Source organism: Lethenteron reissneri, chromosome 34, assembly GCF_015708825.2.
Source record: "Lethenteron reissneri isolate LAM-NWPU_2019-01 chromosome 34, ASM1570882v1, whole genome shotgun sequence".
NCBI classification, from domain to species: Eukaryota; Metazoa; Chordata; class Hyperoartia; order Petromyzontiformes; family Petromyzontidae; genus Lethenteron; species Lethenteron reissneri.
Window position 1 is genome coordinate 6604733 of NC_083812.1, and position 22855 is coordinate 6627587.

At 42.0% G+C, this 22855-nt stretch overlaps 1 protein-coding gene across 6 annotated transcripts in view; it reads left to right on the forward strand.

Moving 5' to 3' along the window:
- LOC133350616 (phosphoinositide 3-kinase adapter protein 1-like) overlaps positions 1-22855 on the forward strand; it is a 172563-nt gene that overhangs the window by 7044 nt on the left and 142664 nt on the right. For all 6 annotated transcript variants that reach the window (XM_061565152.1, XM_061565153.1, XM_061565156.1 and 3 more), the window contains exon 3: positions 8606-8784. In XM_061565152.1, coding sequence (XP_061421136.1) covers positions 8606-8784 — 179 coding nt within the window. The remainder of the gene's footprint in view (positions 1-8605; positions 8785-22855) is intronic.

Genomic DNA, 22855 nt, shown 5'->3' on the forward strand with positions numbered 1-22855 from the left:
GAAGTTCAACATACACATACATACAAACATAGCTTTGTTGCACTCATCACTGACATTTACAAAATAAAGATGTGAAATTAAAAGTTTACATTTCGAAATGTTCACGACAGAAGATAAATGGTGGACAGGGAAGAAGCCAACACGATTGCAGGCGTGACGCGTTGGAACTTCCCTGATCTCGGAAATCACGGCGGTAATAAAACTTAGTTCCTGGAAATGTCACTCCAACGTGAACCCGTACCTTTAGTGTTTGACCCTCGGCAATAATGGTTGCATAATTGTTAGCTCTTTTCCTATATATTTACAGTTTGAAACGTGATAGTTGGGTTTTTTTTCTTACGTGATAGTTGTTTTTTTGCTTTTCTATGATCTCCAGAGGCTAGTTAGTGTGCAGGTGCAGTGCTCGGTCCATTAGTCACTTGGCCTCTGTCCAACGTGATAATTAATGCTAATTAGGCTTCCACACTCTAGTCCAGCATGATATCATGGCTTATACACATATGACGACGATGATGATGACATAGCTGATGAAGGTGATAAATGAAGACGACGATACTGTTAACAATGTGTCCTTGATATTGATTTTGCTTCTCCCGACGATGAAAAATATGTAGATGATGCAAAAGAGGTAGTGTTCCTGGAACAGTGTGTTTTTTGCACGTGGGAGGAAGCACGGAACACCCCTATACAAAACAGGCATAAAATGGGGCAACACTCGGAAGCACAGATACATTCAAGCATCCATTTGTATGCAGAATTACCTCCCCCCGGGCTATCCAGCAACCCAGCGGGTTGAGATGTTTTATACATCTCCAGAATATCCACCAACCCATTCCTCAAAAATAAGAGGGGATTGTAAGGAGCACTGCACCAGTGACTCAATGAGGACTGAGTCGGCCTAGGAGATGTTCAGAGCAGATTCTGAATGCCGCTCAAACTGGCCGGCAGTGAAACCCAAGTCGTGGGATTCGTAGTGCGGTGTACGAACCACTAAATCTCACACGTTACACACACAAACACCTCCACACCCATGCACAGGTGCACATGTACATGCACACACGCACTAGTATAATCTTAAACAGGTTCAGACATGCAATGCACGCACACGCAAACAGTTCCCCGTGTGACCTCACAGACATAAGCCACAGGTGGTGGACTTGGATGGTGGGACGAGGAGGGGAGAATTATGCTTCGAAGTTGGCACTCTTGAGTTTGATTCCCCAGATACAGCTAACATAAGTCGTGAGTGATAACTGAACTTGTCCTTTGACACCCCCTCCCCTTTTACGAACCCGCATTGGTCAGTATGGCGAAGTATGGTCAAGCAACATACACACAATTTATATTGTGTAGGGAGGCTTTCTTCCAGCAGTTGATTTGGAACAAAGCTGTACATTTGTCCTCGAGTTGTTTTGCTTTGACCAAAGGGGTAAACAGCCATTGGCTGTCAGTATGTTGACTATCGATTTAGGCATTTCTGTTATCCAGGCGTGCCGTCCTTGTAGGCTCTATTACTGTCCGTTTTCATTATTGAAAATGTAATTTACACCACTTTATCAAGACAGTGCCTTTGATCTCTGTATATGTGGCGAATGGTGGCGCAGTGGCTCTTACACTGTGGTATGAACCTGGTCACCTCCAAGTTTGTTTGATTCCTGGCCCTGACAAAAATCAGTAGTTGCCTGCACAGTACTGAGCATCTTTCTACGGATACTCCATCTGAACTTCCGAAATGGTTCATGGTGTGGTGTGCGCTTGGGAGGATAAGGATGGGTGGATCAGGATGGGAGCACGATTTGCTTTCCTGGCGCGTTAGTGAGGCGAACATGCAGACATCAATACGGCCCCCGATACTGATTAGCTGTGTGAATCGGGCCAAAAACTACTTAATGAATGATGTGGGAACACGCATGTGGACGGAATGCCGAAATTTCCACCTTATGCTTTGAATTCTGAAGGGAAAAAACGTTAAAGTAAAAATGCACCGTGAATCGGGCCTTGTGTGTTCATCCATCTGCATTAAAAGCAGTTGCTTTCATGATACCCTCAAAACACATCATTTGACTGCGGTTATTACAAACTAATTGTGTTTACAATGAGGTCTGAATTGAATTTGATGTTGTATCACATTTCAATTAAAACGCATCTGGAAATAAAATGTATTTTTATGCACTGATGTGTATTGGAATACAGTACAGTCATTTGTTGATGTACTGGCTTATCAGTAATTCCACTCGTTGCCAGATTGCTTCTATTTTCAACAACGTATACCACTGATCTGTGCTTGAGCACACTTTTATAATCCATCCTCTGCAATAACAGTGACCATTATCCAACCACAGTGCAGTGTTCAGATTACATTTTTCATAGGATGACAGACTCCCATCATGTTGTGATGCTAACTAGCAAAGTGCTGATTGTAGTAACAAAGGATTACAGAAATCAAGAGAGATTAAATGGTGCTTTGTCAGACAGAGGCTCTTTTCTGAATTGATTTTCATTTACAATTGAAATACTTTGATATCGGAAATAATACAATGAGATGGTCCTTACCCAAACGATTAATATAATCAATGTGAAATTTTGAACAACGGCGACATTCATATCAATGCAACATTCAAAGTGTACTTTCAGTTACCTGTTGTGAAGTTACTACGCTATATCAAACACCCTCACCATAATAGAGGTTTTTGGGTTAGATCGCGTAAGTATAAATGTGTCGTTAAACCCGCCACCACCCGACACAGCCAATTAGTAAGGTTTGTCACGTAAACAAAACGTGCCAATTCGTTACCTACGGCACTACACTAGTACAGCACACCGGTGTGTTGGAAAGTAAACCCACAACATTTGCAATTTGAGTAAGGTGACGTTTCGCCAGTAATTAGAACCAGCATCATTAGCTGACAGCCAGAGTTGTGTTGGTGGCAGGTTTAAAGGTGGTGGCGGGTTTGACACATTTATATATTTACGGGATCTAACCCAAAAAAAGTCTTATGGATAATATTGGTCGCGAAAGCCTATATGTTAAACTTAAAACACCCTTATTCTTGGCTCTTTCGGTAAAGTCACGTAGAAGGGAAATAATAAAATAATATTAATATAAAACAATAAAAATTCTCACGACATTTCGACTGCAACACAAGCAATCATCATCAGGTGTGTGATGATCGCTTGTGTTGCAGTCGACACGTCGTGAGAATTTTTTATTGTTTTATATTAATATTATTGTATTATTTCCCTTCTACGTGACTTTACCGAAAGAACCAAGAATATGAATCCCTGCAGTCACGAAAGCTTTAAATCAAGATTAAAACACCCTAGTTTTTTATTTTGCTGTTCAAATTAGAAGAGTGTTATTTACGACCAAAACAGGAGGATTGCTCAACTCTGGCTGTAGCCTGACGATGCTGCTTGTAATTATTGGCGAAACGTCGTACTCAAATTGTAAATGTTGATTTTGTGTATCCTTGTTAAGCCTAACCAGACGTGAGGAAAACTCTTTGTGGTTTTGGGATTATCCGGTCAGTGGGAATGAGGTTATAGTCACATGGTTCAGTTGTTGGTCACTTAAAACTTTTGACTTTTCTCTAAAATCATGGTACGGAATGTATTAAAAATACATGAATAAAACGTTAAGGGATCGTGTTTGGTGCACAAATGAAAACATTCGGTAACATTCGATGGGCTCACATTTTGGGCAATGGTCATTCTTTACAGGGCCATTGCGATTGTCTTATTCAAACAGTTTTTTTTGGTAAAATGCATGTCACACGTTTAATCACATTTTCATGGTGACTGATATTTGTGTACTTCATTGTGGCTTTTCGATATAATCGCCAATGCCATTTAAAGCCTGGTACCCGTTTAAGCACGATTGGTTGGGTTCATATCTTGAAAGTGGCATCATTGTGGGTGTTCTAATCTATCTGAGCCATGTGTTTGTAAAAAAAAAAGCCGTAGCGTTCAGTAGGTTTTTTTTGCGTGTCACCGTTCACATAAGGTAACACTGTTAAAGTGAGATACAACATTAAAGATTGTATCTGTAAGTGTAAATAATTTCAGATGCTTCTCCAATTTTGATGATTGTAAAATCAGTCGATGGTGGCCTCTCTAGTTCTGTACAGTATTTTTCATTCGTTGCAATAACGTGCCTTCCGTTAACCTATTCTACGATTCACTTTAATCATTTACAGCAAAAAAAAAGCCAGGAGCAGATTGTTTTCCTTAAGCGTGATAATCTAAACCGGTTAACTCGTGTTGCTGGTGGTGCGGAGGGGAGCAGCTGCTAATCTCCCAGTCGCAGTTGTTTTTTTTATGAAGGGTTGAGAGGGTTCTGCAGTGCACTTCAAAAAAAAGAATCGAGTAGCATTAGTTAATTATTTCCATTTTTATTTTATTTTAAATATAGTCCGGTATATACAGTACATTACTCATCTCATTTTTCCACCAGTGTAGAAGGACTTTCAATATCTCAACGGACTGTAATGTTACCGTAATTACATTTGTCAAATGAAATCACAAATCAGTTGCTGTACTTTTCAACATTTTGGTATTCGGTGTACGTGGCCTGCCACGACCATCGGATCATTTATTGGCAATCATTAACCGGCCATTGTGGATGGAGGCGGCCACATATTGAAACCATAACTGGTTTTGTGTTGCTGCATTCCCCTTAGATTTTTGGTCATCTTCCAAACGTTGTTCACTCTCTTGGCTTGGTATTCGATTGCAAGTCGTAGATTCAGGGATTATCACCCCCTTCTTCTGACAGCAGTGCCTTTTCAGCCACCTGTTTGCCTTTCACGATACAGCCGTAGTTCGTGCGCCGTATTGGATTACAGTTTTTCTCGTCCAATTCTTTTCTTGTCCCCTTTGAATTGCAGTGCTTAACATGTACACATTTGCATGCTTCACTTACCATATGGCAACAAATTTCCTCATTTATATTTCCTGCCATTAAGTTGATACGGCCTTTGGAGAGGCATGCGTATGTTGAAGCGCTTATGTTGTGCATCGAGGGGTACTTTTATTGATAAAATTTTTACTCTTTAAAATTTTAACTATCATTAATAATTGCGCAATGTTTAAATGTGCTTCTGCCTTCGTGTTTTATGAATTCGTTCAGGAAACACAGTGCTTTCCTAACTCTATGGCCAAGATAAAAACAAATATATTGCTTTTAGAAGGACCACGGTGTATCCAGAATAGCATGTATCGTTGGAGCTTAGCAGAATTGTACTGTGCTAAGGAAAATAGCGACAATGCTGTACATTAAATCGATTTATAGCCAAACGGTCGTGTACCTAGCACGGCCATTTCAGGCAGACCAGAATAAAAATGACATTTATATAAGAGGTGGTTTAGAGCACGTCAGAGTGCTTTTATATAGAGTTGAACTTGATAATTAATGAAAAGTAACTTACAAATGTGCCCAGAGAACAACGTTTGAAATCTGCGTACGACATGCGTGCTTGAATTTACACTGAGACAAAAAGTTGAACACACGGTTTAGGGAACATACACAGGTTAAATATATAGTTTAAATTGTTTGAGAAAAATAAGTGGGCTTGGCAGGACACATCAACTAGAAAGGTTCATGGACGACAGTAATTAGCCAAGGAACGGAACAGTGTCTGAGAGAATGCACAATGAGGAAATGGAGTGATGAAAACGGCTTGTGTTGCAAGTGGTAGGTGTATTGATACATTTCAGACATTGGCAATGGCTTGGGGGAACGCCTTTATCCACCAGTGGATTCATCACCGATGCTCATAATGGTAGCGCCGCATTCGTCGCTGAAGCAGTTTGGTGTGGGTTCACCGGTTTAAGTTCCACGGCTGCCTTGTCACCACGGTAAAGTTTTGAACAAGTTCGGCTGCGAAACCAGAAGTTAAAGACTTGGTGACATCCGTTGAAGGTGTGGGACTGCTGTGTGGAAATGCAACACCCTGAATATCAAACGTGAAAATTAGCAGAAATAATGGTCTTATACACTGTAATAGCAGCTGCTTGTGTGCATTGACCAGAATTGGACATTCACATGATTATAAAGAAATAAAGTCGCTTGAAGTACTGCAATAGCAACTTATGCAGGAGTTGCACTCTGCTTCCATCTATTTTTAATGCATACATTTGTAAATAATCCGTTATTTTCTTGGCGTTTAATTTGTCATTGTGTCTAGGCAGCACAACATATCGCACGAGTGCTGACTTCAGCTTTACATCACCATCACAGAAAACACAAGAATGCAAACAACACGTACAGTGCAGGGGATGTTCATGTCAGACGCCATGGCTATATTCGGTCATGTTCACCTCAAGTCAGATTGTTTTTGTTTGCCCCTTTTATTCACTGTTGTTGTTTGGTTGTGTACACCGCTGCACTGGAGATGTCTGAGAAAAAAATGGGAAAACTTGAAAACAAACGAAAAGCAGTAAATATAATATTTTTTGTGTATACTTTTTTCATTTGCTGTGCCTTTTTATTTATCTGTGGGCACCCCTCTCGGATTTCATGAAAGGTGACTCAATTGCCCTATTATATATGCCTTCATTCTTTCTTTCTGAAATTGAGTTTATAATTTACACTTAGGCAACAAGATATTACTTCAGAGCATATACACTTCATGACTACAGAAGCTGTGAATCTTTACATAGCCTAGAAAGGCGCATTTTGATTTGTTGATCAATGTCTGGATGCAACAAAAAAATCACCAAGTTTTATTCAAGATACTTTATTTATTTCATCTTTATTTAACAGGTTAAACAACCCTTGAGGTGAAAAACCTCTTCCAGAAGGAATTGGGTTGAAAAAAATATTGCACGGTAGAAATGTTAACACAGCTGATCTTGTTTCTTCAACAGCTGTTTTATGTTGTGAAGCGTTCAAGGGAGGAGTGGATGTTGCAGTGTGCCTGATCACCTATCACTCACTTTGATCAAAACATGACCTTGATGTAGCAAATGTTAAAACACTCCAAACGCTACCAGCCTCTGTATAAATGACAACAATCAGGACTCAAAAAGAGGAGTTGGCCCTTTGTCATGGACCTTCTGCAAAATAGATAGAGAACATAAATCCAAAACCCAGCACTCAGTTCATCTATCTTAGAACAGGAAAACAGACAGTGGCCATTGTTCGGAATAGAAACATAGAGAGATGGCAGCAACGTCAACTGAGTGTCGGGAGAAATGACCGGACTTGTGCCTTAAATCAAATTGAAGAAGCTGAAATAAGAGCGTTTTTTAAAGAGAAAATGTCAAATAAATTAGCAAAAATCCAAGACGGATACACACGCTGATTTAAATTAAAACATATTTCTAAATTGTCAAACTGCAGAACTGCATTGTGGAAGGTAAACGTGCGTTTTTTTGTGTCACTGTTGCCATGAGTTCAGGCCCAAAGGCCCAACATGCCGAGAGGTCAGCCAGAAACATCACTTGTTGAAGGTGCATGAGATAATAATGAATGCTTTTCTCCAAGTGTGCACGGTTATAAGAACCTGGGGAAAAGGGGCAATGGGAGGAAATTCCATACTCGGTCAGTGTGAGGAAAGAACGATCAAGAGGAGTCATTTTGACCTCTATAATGGTGATCGAACACAGTGTTATTGAGATGATAAAGTCAGTCTGATATGTATGTATGTCGAACTTATACTGGTAGGAACCTCCTGGTTACACCAGCCCACAGGGGATTATTGTTTCCGTCCGTCGTGCAGGGAGGGGCTGGATGGGGAGGGGAGGGTGGGGAGGGGCTGGGTGAGGAGGGTGGGGAGGGGCTGGGTGGGGAGGGGCTGGGTGGGGAGGGTGGGGGTGGGAGAGGTGGGGCTGGGTGGGGAGGGGCTGGTCACTCCGTGGTGCCCTTATAAAACTCAACGTTTAACCTACTCACGCCGGCTTTTGCCCGCCCTCGCAGTCGGCCATATTTGCGGAATACACCACGCCGCCGTTGACCCTGGCCATTGACCGAGCAACCCAACGTTCCTACCAGCTCCCTCCGCAGGAATGTGTTTTTGCACCATACGTAGCCAACCATGCTAATCGATGGTGCGGAGGAAGGACAACAAATTAAACACAAAAAAAGCAGTTCTAAAGAAATGCATTTTCAATATAACTTTAAAAGGGCATAGCTCCGGTGGTTTTCTAATCTCGGAAGGAAGAGCATTCCAGACGGCTGCAGAAGGGCATCTGAAAGCAAGCGATGCCAGTGATGGTTTATGCTCTTTGACGAGATACCTAATCCTCAACATGGGTGGAGGAATCCACGTAGCATAGAAATGTCATTGTTAAGTTAAACCCCGTTAGTCACGTTCCTTAACGGCGTTAAGAATGCATTTGCATCAGGGTGTGAACCCAGATTAATTACTAGTCAACCAACATGTCCCTGCATATATATTTTAAGTGATTTGTTTACCTTTCCTATACTTTACACTCCTATCGTGTTTTCGTATCGTTGGTTGTTGCAACGTTCTGACTCACCCCTACTGGACATCTTGCGACAAAGAGCTTTAGAACTCATCGGATTCCTCCAGGAAAGATAAATACAGATTGTGAGATTCTGACCTTGAGTGCTGAGACGCCATGCCTTTGCTGTCCCCATCAGGGACCTGCTCAAGTTGCTGGTGCCCCCCAAGAGCGTGCTGCTGCTGCTGTGCGGGGTGAGTGAAGAGGACGCCCAAGGCCTGCTCGCCGCCCTGCACGTGTCTCACCGGTGGACGATACTGTCCTGCGAGAGCGCCCCAGAGAGCTTCGTTGCCACCATCACCGACATCGTCACCGAAGGTAAGGGCCCTCCACCCCTTTCTTCTCACGATTATGCCCCCGATTGTCACCCACACGCAATTTGATGATTTGATTTCGTGAAAAACCTTTTGCAGGCAGGTAAACGTACGATAGAACCGCTTTTTGTGTTTAGTTTGTTGTCCTTCCCCTGCACCTCTGATTCGCGCAGTTGGCTACGTACGGTTTCTTCACTTCTCACTGCTGAGTAAAAGTTTTTATCCATTCCGTCTTCTCTCTGAGTCGTTCCTGTCCAGTAATTCCCTCCAAAATTATTCCTCTAGCCATCTCTTCCGCTGCCATCCTCTGCTTTGGCCTCCTCCCATTATCCATAAGATTCATTCCAATTATTTTCAAGGAAAACGACTTCAAAATAAGATTGAATCATTTTCAATTTATAATTTACGATGAAAAAAGATAGGGATATGTTCTAGCACGAATATTATACAATAATAGTCTTTTTACAGTGTATGCTTGTGGTCAGATGCAGTTTCCTATATTGTCTAATTTATTGGGACCGATGCATTGTTTTAATGGTTGAAATTTGTTCAAATTAACGGCACTTGCCAGTAATAGTGTGTGGTCTTGGACTAAAGGTCACCGGATCGATCTCTTGTCGTGGCATTTTAAACGATTGACAAGTTCCACCGGGCAATATAAATGGATACACCACAGTTATAGTCAGTCGGAAGCTTGCATGTTGTGGGGTAAAGCGTGGGTATTCACATCTTCCAAGAGCTCCCTGTGGTGGAGACCCTTCGAGCAGTAGTCTAAGCAAGCAATTGCAGGGCTGCACTTATACCTCTGAGAAGAGTAACCCAATGAATGTATTCTGCTATCCACAGCCATGGTATCACAGATAATGCAATGGGAATAAGAGTATTAAAAAAAAATCATAATTATAAATAATTTGCTTCTGCCCAACATGGTTACTCCTCTTTGGTCACAGATCAGAGAAGTTCCACTGCATATAAAAGTGTGAACACAGTGCAGTGTAGCTATACAACGCGCATGTCCCTACCTATTACTCGAGGGTGGTCTTGTGCAAAGTTAGGCAATTATTACACGCTAATTAATACTGGTAGGAACCTCCTGGTTACACCAGCCCACAGGGGATTATTGTGTCTGTCATGCAGGGAGGGGCTGGGTGGGGAGGGAGGGGCTGGGTGGGGATGGGAGGGTGGGGAGGGGCTGGGTGGGGAGGGTGGGGAGGGTGGGGAGGGTGGGGAGGGGCTGGGTGGGGAGGGTGGGGAGGGGCTGGGTGGGGAGGGGCTGGGTGGGGAGGGGCTGGGTGGGGAGGGTGGGGCTGGGTGGAGGGTGGGAGGGGTGGGGCTGGGTGGGGAGGGGCTGGTCACCCCGTGGTGCCCTTATAAAACTCAACGTTTAACCCACTCACGCCGGCTTGTGCCCGCCCTCATAGTCGGGCATATTTGCGGAATACACCACGCCGCCGTTGACCCTGGCCATTGACCGAGCAACCCAACGTTCCTACCAGCTCCCTCCCCAGGAATGTGTTACATTGCAGCATATGCAAATGATGTTGTTATTCTGATAATTTTGTTAAACGACTGTTCATTTATCACATTACTCTACTATAATTTTTCAATCATTGTTGGTTTGTTAATTTACTTTTTGTTTTAGATTCCAATATACTTTTTACATGTTTTAGTCATTTACATTATAAGGAATTGTTTAATCATACATTAATTAAAAATTAAACATGCTTTGAAAGTATCTTATGAATCAAGTTGCACAGAGGGACTTTGCATGGATGACAGCTGCTTCTCATGTGGCTTCCAACAACAGGCTCTGTGTAGAAGACATTTGCACTCATTCCACACAAAGGGCTTGCCACAAATTAACCACAATACCTTGCTAATCTCCTAAAGGAGCATAAACCATCACGTGAACTCTGGTCATCCTTGGCTTGCCATCAAACAAAGATGGTCACTGTAGCTTGTGCTTTCAGGTGCACTTCTGCGGCCGTCCGGAACGCTTTTCCTTCGGATATTAGGAATCCACTGGAGTTGTGCACTTTTAAATCTACATTGAAAACTAATTTCTTTAGAACCACTTTTTTGTGTTTAGTGTTTTTGTCCTTTCCCCGCACTTCTGATTCGTATGGTTGGCTATGTACAGTACGACAGAAATTTAACATATATACAAGCAGAACTGTCCGAATAATTACTTAGGAATTAAATGTGAATTACTATACGGTAAATTTAAAGTCGGGAGGAGCGGTGGTGCTGTGCAGTGCACTGCGCTATGAACCCAGCGAACTGAGTTGGATTCCTGGTCACGGCTAACATCAGTGGCGAGCAATGATATCTGGATCTATCCTGGGTCCGCCCACCTTCAACAAATACTGACCAGTACGGCGAAATATTGTCAAAAAACTTACATAACTGACATAACATTTAAAGGCCTTCATCCAACAATATGTTGACAAATGGCTGAAAATTATTATCTTCATTATATGGCAAATTGCAAGTGCCCGTCCGTCTGTCACACTCTGCATCTCCAAAATGGTACATCAGAGGACAAATGTTATCAAGGGTATTCCCAGGAAGTTGTCAACTTTCAGCTGACAACATTTTGACCCCAAACTTTCCAAAAAACAACTTGGTACATCTAATAACCTGCCATATGAACATGATTATAGCACTGGAACGCACCTTGCACTTCAATGCTCAAACCGTGTGCAATGAACAATGGTTACGTACCCAGAGAGTGTCATTGGCATCTATTACAGATTTCACTATACAATGTCAGGTTTAATATGCCATTCTGTAATGCATTCCGTTCAATAACGGAGAACATGACAAAGGTACTATAATCTTATTCTAGATTTTTCGTTAAAGTCATGTAGAAGGGAAATAATAAAAATACAACATAATAACATGCTCACGACGTTTCGGCCACAACACAAGCAGCCGTCCTCAGGTGAAGAACAGAGCTGTCGGAAAGACAGCGTCCTAATGAACACTGCTAAGCTTGGCACTATGGTACTATAATATTTTTTCCTATTTCCCAAATCAGATCCTACAACATACAATATTTCCTGTCGAGATGTTTTGGCCCATTTGAACCAGAGTTTGCAGGAGACTTCAAATACAACCAGAATCCTTCAAAGCTCTGAGTTGGACCTCCACAGTACTTGCTCCAAGCAGATTCCCAGTACACTTCCAATTTAGTGCTGTTGCAGACACGTTTCTGAGCGAGAGGGTGACTTCACTTAAGTTTTATCTGGCGCAAATGCGCAGGCAGTGCTAGTTATGCATTTTATGATAAAATAAATGTTATCAAATTAATGTGTGTGTAGGGATTTTATATATATAAAAAAAATCGATTGCATTAAGCTTTGTCCAAATCCATAACAAACTTAACTGCAGTACTTAATAACCCATATATTTCAATACAGTACTGCAACACAATTTCAACCGGCCTCTGTATCTTCTCCCGCTGCATGCGTATGAACACACACTTTAGCACGAGGTAAATATAGCAATCACGTAAATGTTTGATAGTATTTATGATTAATTCATTTGCATTACTCTGGGGGTGTTGGAGGGAGGTGAATGAGTCGAGGTTCAGCTCCTTGCAGGTTTCCTGTTTGCTTTGAAAAATGTTGTTTCCCCATACTCCCTGAGTAAACCACGGGTCACGTGGTACGTGGCAATGACTTGCAATTGTAGGTCAGACGAACGCAATCTCAGCTACCAATTTGAGTGTTTTGGGACAATAACGATTTTTTTAAACTAACACATGAGCTGCTCCTTTGTGCCATTTGGGTTACTGAAATATAATTAAACAAATATATATAATATGATTAAACTGCATTTAAATTTATCCACGTTTATATGATGTTGACGGGGTGAAAGACAGTTACTGTCGTGCAATCTGCATCTTGCATATCGTAGATGTGGCACAGGCAGTTAATAATCCAGGGGGGTGTCGCTTCGTGCAATGTCATCAGTATTGGTGGCTTTTGAAACAGTGTGGTTCGACTGGTGGACATAAGTGCTTAAATGATGATTTGATTTATAAATTGTATAAACATTTATATTTTCAAAATAATCGATTCATCGACTCAAAAAAAATCACCTGTAATGCACCCGATCTTGTCAGATCTTGGCAGCTAAGCAGGTTTTGGGCCTGGATAATTTCTTGAATGGTCGACCACCATGTACGTCACATGATTATAGGCTATAGTGCTCTGTGGTGAGCAGCAGAGGACAGTGCATTAAAATCCACTGTTGTAATGTACTTCTAAGTTCCCCTATCTATGCTCCCCACCTTCACCAATCTGCGTGGTGAAATATGGTCAAGTGACTCTGCATGGCCTGCACAGCAATGATGCCCACATCTAGCAGTAGATTGGCACGTAAAATCCATTCTTCGGTATCCATTTAGAAATAGAGGACATGAATCATCGGCCTCCGAAATGCAGGAAACTCACTGGAGTGCACACCCAGCGTGACGAGGTGACAGCAAGTGATAATGATGACATCATCAGTTCTTGCCTACCTCTACCTGAGATGTTTAAAATGCACGTGTCGATCCTTGTGTGTGGAATTTATGTTTGCACACGATGCCACTGTATTCAGACACCACTCGCCACCCATATTCGCCATGGCTGGGAGTCAATCTGAGTTGGACACGGTTCAATGCTAAACCGCAGTGCCTACTGCTCCCCCAAGACGTTCATTACCAGTGAAAGAAAATATATTTTCAGTTCACAAAAAAATGCTTAAATAACAAACTCTAGTTATTCACGGCATTTTCTTTTCATGAAATTGCATCCATGCGTACGGGAGTTTGATGCAATGCTTTATTTGCGGGAGCAATGCGCACAGTGAAACATAATGGCTGTTCAGAATAAATTTGGCCTGACAAGTTCACGTTCGCAACATTGCACTGTGTTTCATTTAATGCATCCATGGTGCTTCAGCTAAAAAAAAACATTCTCTAAAAGGTTGCTCAGCTCACTTCGGCTAGAAGTGTAAAGCCGTGTGCACTATCAAATCTAGGGCATGTTGGGCCAGCTGTCCTGTCAAGCGGATGTTAAAGATCGCGTGACACATTTCGCATGAGTGCGTCTTAGCGTGTCAGTGAGCGTAGAGTTAACCACCTCCTGCACAATTAGTCATTCTCTAAAAATAACAAGGCCTGCCTGCAAACATGTGGCTCATTGGAGTTGTATAGAATGCTGAACAGCAACACGTTGATAAAACTCTACCGTGTTTAATAGCCAATGCTGCATTTAATGCAAACTGTGTGTTTTAGTGGGTACCTTATATAGTACAGTAATGCACTACTTTCTCTTGATACGATTGCACGCCTGAGCAGATGGACAATAAGTCAGCTGCACTCTAACACAATTAAAATTGCATGAAAATACACACAGTCGTGCAAGTATCAATGCAACGAGACTCTTGGAAATCTGTCTTGGGAGTGAGCGTGGCCACAACGATTATTTACGTAGCTTGCAAAATGCAGCTTGCATGTAAACTGCATTTCATTGATGAAGAACATCCATTCTCAGCCATCTGTAGGAGCAATATTACGAGGCCGCTTTCTCTCCAGATGGCAAAACTAGTACTTATGCTTTGTGGGTAGCCCGCTTGTTTTCGCTATGAAGGAAAAACCCATCTGCCACTTTCTCATTAGTGGTACCTTAAAAAAACATCATAAAATAGTTGAGTATTTCAATAGTGAATAAAAAAGTGGCCATATAAAAAAAATGCAACACTCATGCCATTAGTATTTTATTTCACAGTGATTTTCCTATCTGATTTGCTCTGTGCATGCAATGTGCTATTATTTGGGTTTATCCGTGCATATGCTAATTTTATATGAGCGTTAGAGCAAAGATAAACACAGGAGGTAGGGTTGCCACCTGTCTGGGCTTTTTCCAAGATTGTCCTCTTTATTTAAGGCAGCTCTCCTGGGATACTGTAATTCTTGCCGAGCCATTTTGTAAGTTGCGTAAAAATGCATAATTTAAATCAATGCATTTACGCGTACTGTTCCCCTCTTTCGGTGCTATGACACTTTCTTCTTGCCACGATATGTTCCAGTTGATTTGGTTGCCAGAGTTGGCAACACTAATAGTTTTAGTAGGATGAAGTTTCCACCATTTTCAAGCCACTCCTCTTATTTGACCAAAGGTCCTGGATAATGGGAGGCTTGTAACACTTCTGGGAAACCACTTTCAGGGGACTCGTCTTCACAAATGGATTCAGGTAATGGGATGAATATTCTGACACTTCGGAAGGCACTCCTCTTATGTATGCGGCGATGGCTTGGCTAATATAATGAATGTAGCGAATGTTATTATAGCAGTTGTGTGGATGGTTTAAAGCCAAGGTACACCATGCCATATTTTTGTAATTACTGGGGTGCAATCGAACTGATGGCTATTTATTGCATCACTGTCAATACGCATTTAGGCCGCTGTCTTCCCGACAGCCATGTTCTTCACCTGAGGACGGCTGCTTGTGTTGTGGCCGAAACGTGAGAATTTTATCTTATTATGTTTTATTTTTATAATTTTATTATTTCCCTTCTACGTGACTTTACCGAAAGAACCAAGAATATGTCAATACGCTGTTGCGTCATTATGGTCACGGTGCCACTGCATACTGTCGCACGGGATTGAGCTGGATTTTTATTCTTTTTTAATTTTGCAATCGCGTGCGATGGCAATGCATCATCCAATCAGTAGCTTAGTCTTGTAGCCATGTCGTGTACATTTCAGTGTGTATGTGGGTTTGACTTGGTCTGTTGTAATATTGTATGTGTGGGAAGTGGTCATGTAGTGGTTAGCTCGCTTCGCTACAAATCCAGCGAACCAACCCGAATTAGATTCCTGCTCATAGCCAACATCAGTAACAAATATCGGAACCGGTACCGGGCTTCCCCTAGGTCGACTCAGCTTCGAATGAGTACTTGGTGTGATGTGTAAACATCGGCACTGGAGAAACAAAGACGACTGGGCGTGGTACTCGCCACATCACCTACTCGTGGGACGTAAGTGCTCGCTAACGGCCACTTTCAAATATGAAACTTTCAACGTTTGTGTGTTTCTAAAATCATTATTCGAAGACATTCTTCTCCAACTCAGCGGTTGAGCGAGCGGCTTGCCATCCAAAGGTTTGCGAGTTCAAATCCTGGTTGCGGTTTGACTCGGGTCTTCCGGAGTCAATAAAATGAGAACTCATTTGTGTTCAAGTCAAGGGTGATTGTCCTATACAGAGACTTGCTTATACACCATAGGAATGTGGAATTTCCACCACTGGCCCAGATCTACAAACAGGAGGTGAGCATCACATCGATGCTCATTCGAGCGGGAAATCACTTTGACCTTTTTAAAGGCTTGAAAGTGTATTTAGAGTATATTTGTGCACACTACATGCACTTGTAATGCGAACCATGTGGTAGTGAACTGAGGGAAACAGTGGGTGTACAGTGTTTGTGATAGATATTGGTCTTGAATAATGATCAGTGGGACATTTGCATACAGACTTCCTTGTTATTGTGGAACTTAAGCAACATGAAAACTGTACACCATTCTACCAAGGCTGCCTTTTTTTGTTCCATGAAAACTGCTGCGTAATAATACGCATTTTTGGAGAGGAAAAACAGAGCGTTCATCTTCTTGGTTCTTTCGGTAAAGTCACGTAGAAGGAGAATAATAAAATAATAAAAATAAAACATAATAAAATAATTCTCACGACGTTTCGGCCACAACGCAAGCAGCCGTCTTCAGGTGGAGAACAGGTCTGTCGAGAAGGCAGAGTCTGAATCGAAATTTAACAGAGCGTTCTTATTATTGGGAAATCGTGTTCTTGGGTCGTTACTTTTATCAAATAGTGTAACTGCAGTGTTGTGCCTTCCTATCGCAAGATGAGCGGCACAAAAAGACGCACGATGGCACTTCACCGAAAGCTCACGGTAAATTATTTATCAGGGGGGCTGGAATTAGGTTTGCAGTTCGTTGAACTTTGGACGCAGAGTTGAGCCGGGCTATCTTAGCCTGCATGCAACCAAATGAGGAAGTGTGCTTGCGGAGACTATAGATCGTGAACTTTATTTCACCCACAAAATGGTGTGGTGCAGAACCCCTGCATTCCAAACTGGCGTCCTGCCGTGAGATTATGTCCACCAATGGACACGTGATGCAAAATGTATCACACTTGGAAGCCTTTGAAAGCATATTGTGTGCACTTTGCTAAATGGATTCCCTTAGTAATTTGTGGCCTAGGAAATGACAATGGGTTAGTTAATTGTTTGATATTAACTCTCGCTTTAAATGTAAATCATTCGTGCAATTGATATCTTTACAGTTTGTAGTAAACTGTATCCTCTATATATAAATCAACACATTGTAACGCTGCCCTAAAAGGAAACAAAATAGGTGACGTTTCAGGCAATGGCTCTCTTTCATAGAACGTAAAGAAGGGCCTTTGCTCATAACGTAACCTATTATAGGGCCCATCTTTATGCTGAAAATGTCACATTTTATTTATATTTCTTTTGAGGCACTGTGTCACCGACGAATGTGTTGAGGAGTTTTGTTAATTATGCTTGTGCATCACCGCCAACGTAGCATCACCAATTAATGCATATACCGTGCTATACATATACACACAAGCGTACATTATGTAGGATTTCGGTAAATATTGCAGCGTACAACACAGCCTTCGTTCGTAAAACATGGACATGCATCACTGCATTCTATTGTCAGCACTTGCACAACACAGGTGTTGTCGCTACACATGACCTCCACGCTCCATTAATAAACCCGGCAGCCGACGAGGCCACTGCACGTGCACACACTGTGTATGGCGCTCGAATATAAGTCGCACTGGGTGACCCAAACGTGCAATACGAAAGGACAACGTGACAGCACCGGGGTTTCAGCGAGAGGTCACGCGTGTGATGGATGAATGAACACTCCTCTTATCCACCGCACTCGTGTTGTGTGATACAAGGAGCTCAACCGATTCCACGGTCCTTCCCATTTTCTGTGGGCCCTGCACTTTTGTTGCGTTGCGGTTGTTGCGGATAAGAGGAAGGGGTCGTGCATGGGTGCTACATTCAACAGTAAACACGAGGGGTGTAGGTGGGGGGATGAAAATGATGATGAATAGGAAGACAATGATGGATAAATACGATGAAGTGGATGCAGAGGATGATGACGACAGTGCAGTGATGATGAAGAAGAAGATGGTAATGATGATGATAAGGAAGACAATATTGCGTGAGGATGTTTGACGATGTTACATTCAGCCATGAGATACAGGCCTCTGCACATTTATATGTTACACTACACTGTGCCGCACAGCAGTAATCCTATTAACCTTGGTGAGAGAGTGCTTTCTTGCCTGACTCTTAAGATTTACTTTCTGCTCTCTGCGTCAATTATTAATGTAGCAGTTTCTTCTTTGTAAAATGGTTTAGAAAAATGTTAATATACACTACATTATTTATAGTTAGGACTTTGGTTTGTGGAACCGTGTGGTAAATAGCAGATTTACAGTTGCAGCACTTTGCTACGTGCAAAATGAATTCCACTCTCCGTGGTTAACCACAAAGTGTATTGCGGATAAGGGCACCACGGTGGCAAGATGTTGACTACCTCGCCTGGTATACAGGAGGTCGTGGGTTCAATCTCTACCCTGATGCCTGCATATTTAGAGTTTTCGTGTTCTCCATGTGGTCTCGTGGATCTTTCTCGGGGTCCTCTGGTTTTTCCCTCCAAATTTAGGATCAATGTGCGTTTAGAGTATTTGGCTACTGCTATACATTGCCCGATGATAAGCCATTTCGTTGGGCTATCATTTGTCGCCAGGTCGCTTCTGAAAAAGGGCTCTATAGCTCAGTGGGCCTTACCTGGTAAAATAAACCAAAAATCGTCTTGAGCCTTAGCATAATTTTCACGAGTCATAGGATGAACGCTTTTCTTTTCCAAGAATGTGCTTATCCATGACGGGGTACCCTCCCCCTGGCTGTCACAGAAGAGGGAGGGGAGCTGCTAGCCGTGGACAAGTGCTGTGTTGACATGACGGTCACTGGGGGGAGTGGCAGCTGTTGTTGTATTTCTCTGATCGTGATGTGACGTACAGCTGCCGCGGTTTATGAAAACGCCCACCATTGCACACATGCTGATTTACGGATCTCCAGTACCCCGCATGTCAAAATCAGAATCACTTGTTTAGAACTGAAGGAGGAATCCGATGAGCTATGAAGCTCTTTTTCAACAGATGTCCAGTCACGGGCAGATCAGCAAGTTACAACATCAAATAATACAAAAACACGGAGTGCAAAAATAGAGAAAAGGTAAACAAGCCACTACTAATAAATTAATATAAATATTACTATAAAGTATACAATTTTATATGAATATAAAGTATATTAATACGTAAAGTATATACGTACAAATTTCATAAGCACATACATTCCTGCAGATTATTCAACACTTTAACAAGGATACAAAGACAACAACAAAAGCAGTCCCAGACCACACCGAGAGAACACACGGTGCCTCAATAAAACGGCACATATGTTGTTATACTTCACAGTTCAGAACTTTAATGATGGTCTTCACGTGCTGTCTTGCCAAACTTGGCTGCAATGTCCCATTTCCAAACAAAGAAGAACAAGAGGGGTCAATTTAAAGCCTGCTCGTGCTGTGTATTTCTCTTTAGAGTACGTGGCATACTGACACTGAGAATACATTCTTGCGGAGGGAGCTGGTAGGAACACGTTGGGTTGCTCGGTCAATGGCCAGGGTCAACGGTTGCGTGGTGTATTCCGCAAATATGCCCGACTGTGAGGGCGGGCACAAGCCGGCGTGAGTAGGTTAAACGTTGAGTTTGATAAGGGCACCACGGGGTGACCAGCCCCTCCCCATCCAGCCCCACCCCCCACTCAGCCCCACCCTCCCCACCCAGCCCCTCCCCACCTTCCTCACCCAGCCCCTCCCCACCCTCCCCTCTCCACCCAGCCCGACCCCTCCCATTTTTGGATGCACGACGGACGGACACAATAATCCCCTGTGGGCTGGTGGAACTAGGTGGTTCCTACCAGTAAAATGCAACCGTGTCAGACTTCCTTCTTGTGAATTCACATCAATCAGGCGCTTTGCAGCCCATGTGCAAATTCGATGGCATTTTAGCTCGAAACACGAGGTCACGATCTGTTTAGCACCTGTGTGCTGAACAAACTACAGCAACAAGCATCTAGAACACAACAAAAATGCGTACAATATGTTTTTGCATATTGCTAATCACATGTTTTGCATCAGAGCAGATATGTGTAAAAAAAATGGATAGCACAGATGTGCTGATTTGTGAGATTGTTTAAATTCTGTAGATTGCAATTTCATGATATATACCCAGCATTAGAGATGGAAGATGCCTATGATTCCACCCTGCATGATTCCTGCAGGAAATCTACTTTGGAAGACTCATGCATTACAATGGGATTCTATTGCGAATCCAGCTTAGCTAAGCTTTGGCAATGCTTGGCTTAGCTAAGCATGGCCGATTTCAGATGGTGAGAAAATCTATTCTTGCTGATTCCAAATAGGCAGATTTGCCTTGAAATGCATAGCCGATGCCATCTAAACTCTGGCATGGAGTTCAGACGAGAAAGAAGGACCCGCAGGGCCTGTGTGGCGAGTAGAGGCCTGCCCGGATACGGTAATTACCCGCACCCATGCACGGCTGTGATGCATGGACCAGCTAAATTTCGATTTAAAGCTTTCGTGACTGCAGGGATTCATCTTCTTGGTTCTTTCGGTAAAGTCACGTAGAAGGGAAGTAATAAAATAAAAAACTAAACTTTCGGTAAAGTCACGTAGAAGGGAAGTAATAAAATAATAAAAATAAAACATAATAAAACAATTCTCACGACGTTTCGGCCACAACGCAAGCAGCCGTCCTCAGGTGAAGAATGAGACAATGCCAAGCTAGGAGCTTATATATAAGCTGCTTCGGAGCCGCTCTTTCTTCCGCCTCCGAAGCAGCTTATATATAAGCTCCTAGCTTGGCATTGTCTCATTCTTCACCTGAGGACGGCTGCTTGCGTTGTGGCCGAAACGTCGTGAGAATTGTTTTATTATGTTTTATTTTTATTATTTTATTACTTCCCTTCTACGTGACTTTACCGAAAGAACCAAGAAGATGGACCAGCTAATTATATAACCAAGGCTACACATGCAGCTGCCCCATATTTATGCTGCGCTATACAGTTAGCAGCTCTGTGCAAAGCACCTCCGATTAGCATGGTTGGCTGCCTACGTGCGGTGCGAAATGAAGTTCAACAACATACTACAAGTTCGCAAAGCCTAATAAATATATTTGTTGGGAGGTACTCAACTATTAAACATATTCTTTGGGTCTTTCGGTAAAGCCACGTAGATAGAAAAAATAATAAAATCAAAATCACGACGAAGAATATGAATTCCTGCAGTCACGAAAGCTTTAAGTCAAGATTTAACTATTAAACACTTCAGAATATGTATACTTAGGTCAATTACTGAAAGAGGACCAGGAATAATTAGACATTGTATAGAGATTGGTAGGGGAATTCTGTGTGAGTGATGTGTGATATTTGCAGTGAGGGACACTTTGAAAAGAAAGTCACATTTTTTTGTGACTTCCAGCTATTAAATTGTAATAACGTTTCATTTCTGAGACTATGCTTTCAAATACCAACTTGAAAACCTCGGTAAAGGTTTTTTAAAAATGAAATGACAGGAAAGAAAGTGTTATTTCATTTTTTTGTAGACTCAATATTTGGTGAAATGTTTGGTGAAAATATGAAATTGTGGAACTAAAACATGGTATATACATGATTACCTTCAGTTTAGATAGTAAAATATTGTAATTTAAACTCTTTTTTTTTAAGATCACAGGTGCCGTGTTGTTATTGTCTTTTTGAATCTCACACAGCTCCACATGAACTCAACGCGGGTGGTCTTGAGCAATTATTCGTAACAATTTACCAGAATTACCTGCATCTCAGATTATCAAACGATTTCACTTCGTGTTGCTCGCTCAAATACGCATGATATAATTCACGTACGAAACGTTTTCGTGTGAAATTGTCAGAAATGTGCTCGCGTTTCAACATTCCCGGTTTGCTCAAAAGCCGAATCAAAACGTCATATTTTCCAATGTGACAACTTGATGTGATTGGCTGTGTCGAGTGGTGGTGGGTTCTAGTTAAAAAAAATTGTTCTTGCAAAGTCGACCTTCAACAAGGTCCGCTCCTGCAGAATATATACAACTACTGTACTTGATCTCTCTTTAGGTATTACCTTTGGTCTGTTGTTATGCTACATTCAGCTGTACGATGGGTGGTCGAAATGTTTTGAGAATGATATGTTAAGATCACGTGTTCAATTACTTATTACTCCACTGGTCTTATTACACGACTCAGCATTGAGATTCAATGTGTCCTGTAGCAAAACATAATTGCATGGTGCAAACTTCTTATTTGTAAGGATTCAATTACGGTAATTGAAGGCTTTAAAATAAGTCGACACCAACGTTGATGAGGCATTTTCTCAGCGCTGCACCACACACTTCCTTTTACAAACGGTTCTGCCCGTCCTTCTTGCAGTGACGGCCTCGTGTGCGGCGACACGGACAGTCGCTTGCTGTTACTCTGGCTGACAATGTGAAGCATTTGCTTAAGTGTGCACAATTTTTAAATACCGATTTAAATCTGTTTTCGTGCCGTGTGCACTTTTGCACGCCCCGTAATGCGCAGCCACCGAGACTGCCCTTGGTCAGTTGCTTCTCTCCGGCATCGTTTACACCGTCGCTCGTGCCGTGTTCTAGAGCAAAAATATTAAAGAGCGAAAGAAAAATTCAATAGCAGCTTTAGCATAAAAATATTTGATTTTATAACTGTTTTCTAAAATGGCTTAGTTTTGTTTATGTTCTTGTGCCTTATGTGAAAAACGTACTTCACAATAATACGTTAATATATTTCATTCTTGGCAACTGATATGAATAAAAAATTAAAGATTTACCAAAAAAAATACTGTATACAATGC